This window comes from Setaria viridis, chromosome 1 (genome assembly GCF_005286985.2).
Source record: "Setaria viridis chromosome 1, Setaria_viridis_v4.0, whole genome shotgun sequence".
NCBI classification, from domain to species: domain Eukaryota; kingdom Viridiplantae; phylum Streptophyta; class Magnoliopsida; order Poales; family Poaceae; genus Setaria; species Setaria viridis.
The window spans coordinates 31848421-31855329 of NC_048263.2; the positions used below are offsets into that span (position 1 = coordinate 31848421).

General features: G+C 54.4%; 1 protein-coding gene across 1 annotated transcript; it reads right to left on the minus strand.

Annotated features, from left to right (window-relative positions):
* Positions 1-5561: 5561 nt before the first annotated feature.
* LOC117841653 (GEM-like protein 4) lies at positions 5562-6909 on the minus strand. The gene is made up of 3 exons (XM_034722106.2): positions 6633-6909; positions 6447-6515; positions 5562-6326 (listed from the first exon to the last, which is right to left on the minus strand). Exons 1-3 carry the CDS (start codon positions 6796-6798, stop codon positions 5875-5877), a joined length of 687 nt encoding a protein of 228 aa, XP_034577997.1. The 5' UTR covers positions 6799-6909; the 3' UTR covers positions 5562-5874.

Genomic DNA, 6909 nt, shown 5'->3' on the forward strand with positions numbered 1-6909 from the left:
GCGCCCCCGGTCCATCAGAGCCGCCCATGTGCGTGTCCAGTGGGGATTGATGGCCCAGAGGAAGCAGCCCATGGACCGCTGGCCCAGTAGGCTTCCTCCCCTGAACCAGGACGTCGATGTGGCCCATTGAGGCCTGCTTGATGCCGACCGTCATGGTGTCGAGCGCCCGTTCGACGTCGGCCACCGTCGGCGATGGCGTTGCCGGTAAGGGCGCCGCCCTTGTCGATGACGCCGCCGGTAGAAGAGCCGCCCGGAGGGTGTCGAAGACCCGGGGCAGCGGGATGGTTGCGGACCAGGCTTTTTCCCCCGGGGTTGTGCCGTCGAAGCCCAGGCGGTCGGCGAGCCAGGAGATCTTGCGGGCATAGCCGGCGTCGTGGAGGTTCCCTTCCCTGTCTTCCAGATCAACACGGTTAGCAGATGACATTACCTTGTTGTTGTGGATTAGCGTGGACATCTTGGCTTGGAACAGAGCTCGGAGATTGGGCGCGGGGAGGATGCTCTGCTCCTGGATGTCGATGTTCTGATGACGTCCTTGTGGCGGCGCGTAGCTGCGGCGTGGTGGTGATCTGGTTCGGTCGCGGCGCCCTGCATCCGCGCAGCCCCAGTATGCATCTCCGAAGGTGCGGCCGTGGCCTGGGTGTTTGTAGTCTGGATGGTCGTCGTCGTCGTTGTCGTCGTCGTCGCCGCGGTGCTTGTCCGGCCAGGTGAAGTCACCTTTGCAGGAATGCCGTGCCGGCCGGGGCTTGGGGCGTCCCCTGTCATTCTGGCGACCATGGTGTCCCCGGCGATGTTCACCCGCCGGTGCGTCGACTTCATCGGATACTCCGCGCCCGCCGCCGCTGACAGCAGAGGCTCCGCTTCTCCCGCGTCGCTGGTCCTCCCGTCGTCGGTCGCCTTGATCATCATGGTTCCGAGGGGCCGGCTCACGCGGTGGACGCGGCAGCCGAGCCGGGAAGGACGACCTGGCATCAGGTGGGGCGCCATCAACCAGGCCGTATCTCCACTCGTACCGCCGGCGGATCGGGGTGATGTTCTCCGGAGCATCGACGGCTTGCTGAAGATTGCGCGCCGCCGCCGTGTAGTCCTCCAGGAGGGGCATGTGGATGAAGATCTCATAGCGCGCCCCTTGCTGCCAAGACATCAAAGGGGGCTCGGCCGAAACAGAGAAGGTAGAAGATTTGGTTACCGGACTGTGGGCGAACGCTAGCCAGACCTTCTTGGGGATCTCACTCGGGTCGACCGTCCACGCCCAGAGCTCGATGTGCCTGGAATCTGCCGGCTGGACGAGGTCGGTGACGATGTGCTGCAGTGCACATTTGTGGCCGATGACGCGCTCGACGATCTCCGGCGTCCAGGCGTGGCGCGGGATGCCGTCGAGGCAGAGCCGCACCCGGTAGAAGATGCGGAAGCCGAGGGCGTGGGTGAGGCTGCGCCATGGCCGGAGGCAGATGTCAAGTCCCCCGCCGGTGAAGCGTCCGCGGCGCCGTGCCTCAGCCGCCTGTGTTGCGCTGTCGAAGTGGATGAGGTACGGCTCCGGTTGGTGAAGCGTGACGCTGACCTCGCCGGGGCGCAGATGGAGCTCCCTGCTGATGAGCCCCGCAATGTCGCGGGCTCCGGCGCCAGACGGCAGGTGAAGCGCCCAAGGGACAAGAGCGCAGTCCTCCCACTCTCTCGCGTCGTGCTCGAGGTGGAAGGAGTCAGAGATGAAGATCGTCTCGACCTCCGGGCGCGTGTGGGGGTCACCAATGGCCATGTTGTTGATGTTCTTGCGGCTTGGCGGCGGAGGTGGGTGTGGTGCCGGGGGAGCAGGGGGATGTCTGACGGGGAGCGTGTGGCGGAGGCGGGCGGGGGGTTTGTTGCTGTATGGGGGTGGAGCTGGAGTTGTAATCCTCGCCCGGCAGCTTCGCTCTTTGTGGCCGGTGCGCCTGCAACGGTAGCAGCGCACCGGGTCGCGGCAGGAGGCGGCGCGGTGGTCAGGTGCGAGGCAGATGAAGCAGCGTCCCGCCGTCACACGGTTGAAGTCGAGCAGAGCTTTGGTGGGTGGCCGTCTTGAAGAACTCCTGTGATGGCGGTCTTGTCCGTCGAGTCGCCGCGGGATCTCGGGCGGCGCCTGCTGGCGCGCCCGACGGTGCGTCACCGTCTGCCATTCCTGATCCAGCTGGCGCCTATGGAGATCTGGTGTCGAGACGCGCTTGGTTCGGGGAGTCGCTGACGTCGTGGCGTGGTGAATGCGCCGTAGAGCCGTCGTGTCGCCGGAGTAACTGCGGCCTCTGCTGGCGGGGTGGCTTTGGGCAGCGTTGGAGCGTCGGACGGGAGGATAGGTGGGGGGCTTGAAGGCTCCCCCTCTGACAGCCTCCGCGTAGGATTTCTGCCTTCCGTAGCGGGTCGCCGGCAACAGATTCGCCAGCGGGAAAGGTAGATCAGGCGAGGGTTGACGCGGATCCGGCGAATCTGGTACCCAGACATCGTCGGGGCTTGGCGGACGGCCGACGCGGGGGGGGTGGCGGCGGGGACGGGGGGAAGGAGTGCTCCCGGGATGAGAGCACGCGCGGGGGGATTTGTTGTGGGGGGTTTGGGCGCGGGGGAGCTTGGTGGGATGGCGGGCGGCGAAGGAGGTGCAGGGGCGGGGGGGTGCCGGTCGGCTTCGGCGAGGGTCGGGGTGGCGGCGGGCGGAGGGGCGGCGGCGGAGTGGGGAAGGTGGGGGTCATACTTGGAGCTTGGAAGATAGCTAGGCATATATCCTTACAAGCCATGATATTTTCGCATTTGTTTAAACTAGATATCATGATACTGATTTAGAAAGATTTAGTTCTAAAATCCATCTTACATTTGTAAGTTGGTAATTTTGAATACTCAAACCATCCAGAACTTGGGAATTAAAATCCCATCTTTCAACTCTTCTAACAATGATGGCAAAAGAGCTAAAGCCCTAAAATATGCTATCTGTACCTATTTTAAAATATGCAAAATCTTTATTATAAATTCTATCTTCAAAAGTGGGTTGATAGACTAGAGGATGCACTTTTATAATTAGTTAGGAAATTTAATAATTGTGGAACAGGATTTTGCTTGAATATCTTTCAGAGTTCATAAATTAAATGGTCTGCGGATCTCTAATGTCTTTGATTGGAAATTGGATATGGTTTTAGTGAGTTGTATAGAAATACATAAGAACATTAGAGAATATTTAATTCTGCCTAGCATGATCACCATCGTCTACAAAAGCCCATGGCTTCAATACTTTGAGACAGGAAGCGCCCTCATCCAAATACTTATTTGAAGCAGACTCATAAGACAAAAAAAAAGCCTATTGCTAGCTTGATCGATCGGTAGCCATGAAACATCTCCTCCTCATTCCACTCCTTGCCGCCACCCTTCCTTGCATCATTGGGGATGCCACACAACTAGTCTATGATACAGATGGTCATGAACTAATAAGCAATTCCTCTTATTACGTTCTCCCAGTAGAACGTGGTGTTGGTGGTGGCCTCACTAAGTCGTATCAATGGAGACGCTGCAACTTCCTCGTGCTCCAGATGCGCAACGAGGCTAAAGTCGGCATGGCCGTGCGAATTGAGCCGCTTAATGCTTCTATCAGTGATCCCGTTGCGGTTCACCTATCAACTAATGTCAAGATCAGTTTCGATGTCATCACGGTATGTGCAGAACCCATGTACTGGCATGTTAGTGACCTACCGCCATTTTCAACATCACAGCCCCGTCAGTTCATCGCCGTCGGGAAGGACGAGGGTGCTGAGATGCCCTCCCCACCTTCACCAGACATGTTGTTCCGCATCGAAAGGAACAATGGTGCAATGAAGGGGTACAAGCTAGTCTCTTGCATTGGCACAGAGCCGTGCAAATATCTGGGATTGCATGCTTTTAAGAAGGAGAACTGGCTCACCACAAGTGCCTCACCTTTTGTGGTTGTGTTCAAGAAAGGACACATGTATGCGTAGATGGTACCGTACCTAAGCTTTATGCATGTTTCTTATATTTGTTTAAGCTGTGCACCAGTAGAAAGTCTTGCTTATGTCATGTAGTATCATATATCGACTTCTACCTGCAATAAGAAACTATATTCTATGATCAACTAAGAGCCGGTATTTTCTTTGACATCATTATGAATCAGTATTTTTGCCACATGAATTTGATTTTACTAAAGCAGCAAACACGATCTCCAATCGCATATCCACCGCTAACTAATATATTCAATGTCTTGGGCCATTTCAGCTATGTATGATTATCTATTTTCTGCGGTCCCTCTCTTTCGTGTAAATTTGCGGATTGAATAAGGCAAACACCACCGCATCCATCACTCCGTGTGAATTTTATTTAGGAGCTGAGTCTAATTTAAATTTAGAATTAAGCTTAATCCATTCTGCTAGTTCCTAAGAGTTAAGCTTGCAACATTGGAAGAATCCAATGGCTTCATACCTGTGTTACTCCAAAGCACGGGCACCAAAGCCCACTCCCACAAGGTGATGTGCACGCTGGTCCTTGACCGTGTGGTTGCAGCTATCAGAAAAGATGTACACTCTATAGCAGCGTACAGCTTTATCCACAAGATATGCATATATCCTCATATCCTTCTTTTAGGAGGCGAGCTAAGGAATGAATGAGAGAGAACAAGGATAGGCTTAATCTGGAAGGAAGTAGAGGGTATGTGGTACGGAGGAAGACTATTTCTATTGGGATCTAGCTGCAAATTATGTTAGAACATTAGCCCGGCAGCACACCGCTCACTAATCTCAACCAACGCAAGCGCTAATTCGATCCATCGAGATGAACTTGCAAGATCACAATTGACATCAGAGACATGATTTTTGTTGATAAGGTTTGATCGAATTCTACATCCCAGGGTATGACTGTGTGCACTCTTCCCCAATACCACAACATCGGTTGCTTTGGGGTGGTGTAACATACCACCTCCCTCTTACAAATTTGCTACTATGTTGTCATGATTACAACAACAACTCTCCTCTGATAATTATGAGTTTGATATGAAATTTACCCTGCACTTCTAATACAATTCAAAGTTTCATCGTAACAAGACTTGTACGTGTATATTCGATATATATTCTAACAAATTATGTAGGTGCGGGACATGGTAAGGTAGCATATCTCTCGGAACTCGGAAGGATGCCTATGGAGGTGAATGGCAGCACATAGGTGAGTTAGCACAGCAATCAGTCCACATAAAAGACATGGGGTGGAGAAGTAGGTAGTATAGCAGCGTGGATCAGTGAGAATTTCATCGATTTGCTGGGAAGGATGTGTCTCGCGTAGCCCAAATGCACAATTCAATGTCAGAGTATTTGTCCATTATTCTGTTGCAAGTGAAATATAGGAGCCAGAAAATCGGGCCAAAGTAGTAGGTCAATCAAATCTGGAAACTGAAAAATGGCTATCGAGAAGAGTTCGGATTTAAGATTCAATCGTCGTTTGGAAATGGTCGACATGGTTGTGATTGGTGAGGAAAGACCGTGAAGATCCTTTGTCTTGAGGCGCATGGAAAGAAGAAGCTCATAGCGAGATGAAAAATTTAAATCCTGTCGTCCTTGTGAGAACAATTTAAATATTTTCATTTGGCGAAACCAAGTTCCTTGGTCCATCAATCCTACAGTAGCAATTAACAGAACTTGGGTGACCAAACAATCGTCAACCAACCCAAATCGCAAGCGGAAGGAACGTGCCCCCATCAAAAAGGTGGTGGAGCAGTTCGAGGCTACCAACGTTCCAACAAGACGTTGCTGTGTGCAGTAGCCCACAAACTTCATCACTTCGACTGCCATACTGACAGGACGCACGCTCGCTCCCACGGACCTCCACCTCCACGGCAACCGGACACGCCTCGACCCCCGCCCTCGCCGATCACAGCTCGGAGATCACCTGGAGCATGTACTTGCAGCATCTCTGGTAGCTGACGAACCCCATGAACCAGAACTCGAAGCCGTCCACCGTCGCCACCTGTATGTACTTCTGCTCCGGCTTATCAGCGTTCTCGCTCGGCCTCACCCGCTTGATCCGCCTGAGGGGAACCACCACCTTGTAGGGAACCCGGGCGACGACGTCGCCGGCCGGGGAGGTGACGGCGAGGGAGCGGTCGCTGCGGAAGGCGATCCTGCGGGTGGAGACGAAGAGCATCCCGGCGATGGGGCCGCCGGTGGTGTAGAGGTAGCACTGGAGGGCCTTCACCAGCCGCTCGCCTTTCTCGGCCGAGAAGGCATGCCGGAACACGCGCTCCACGCCACCAGCCTGCAGGATCCTCGCGCCCAGGCTCAGCTTTCCCTTCACCGTCTCCGAGAGCTTCGGCCCCAGTGTCACTGCGCACCGCGAGACACAACACGTCAGTTCACGAACACCTACTGTTCGATCATCCACAGCCACTGGGGTGTGCTGAGGTGAAGTTACATGGTAGTATATAAAAGTTGTTGATCACTCACCATGGTCCCTGAAGCTCTGAGCTCGTCTTCCCAGCTTGTTCACCCAGTGGTTTTCCTGACCCTTGCTGCCTGAAAAACGTAACGAGTGAACTTCATATTAGCATCAAGTACGTAGTGATGCTGCAATAATGCGATACACAATCTTCAGCAGCGACGGCAATCTTGAGCGCCGGATCGAGAACGTACTGTGCTTGTAGCTGAAAGACGCGTAGGGGCTCGGGTGCGTCAGCGAGACCGCAAGGCGATCGCCGTCCTTCTTAGCCGCCGGCCGGTCCCTCGTCCCCTCCTCGATGGCGTACGCCTTGGAGGTGACTGCCACTCCGATCACATGGCTGCCGCTCGACGTCTTCATGGCTCTCTCTCTCCCCTTCTCCCTCTACCGGATTCTTCCTTAAGCGCGTTGCGGGAGAGGGAGAGAGCGCTTGTGCGTTGGTGCAAGGTTAGGTGGCTCGAGATGGCAGGG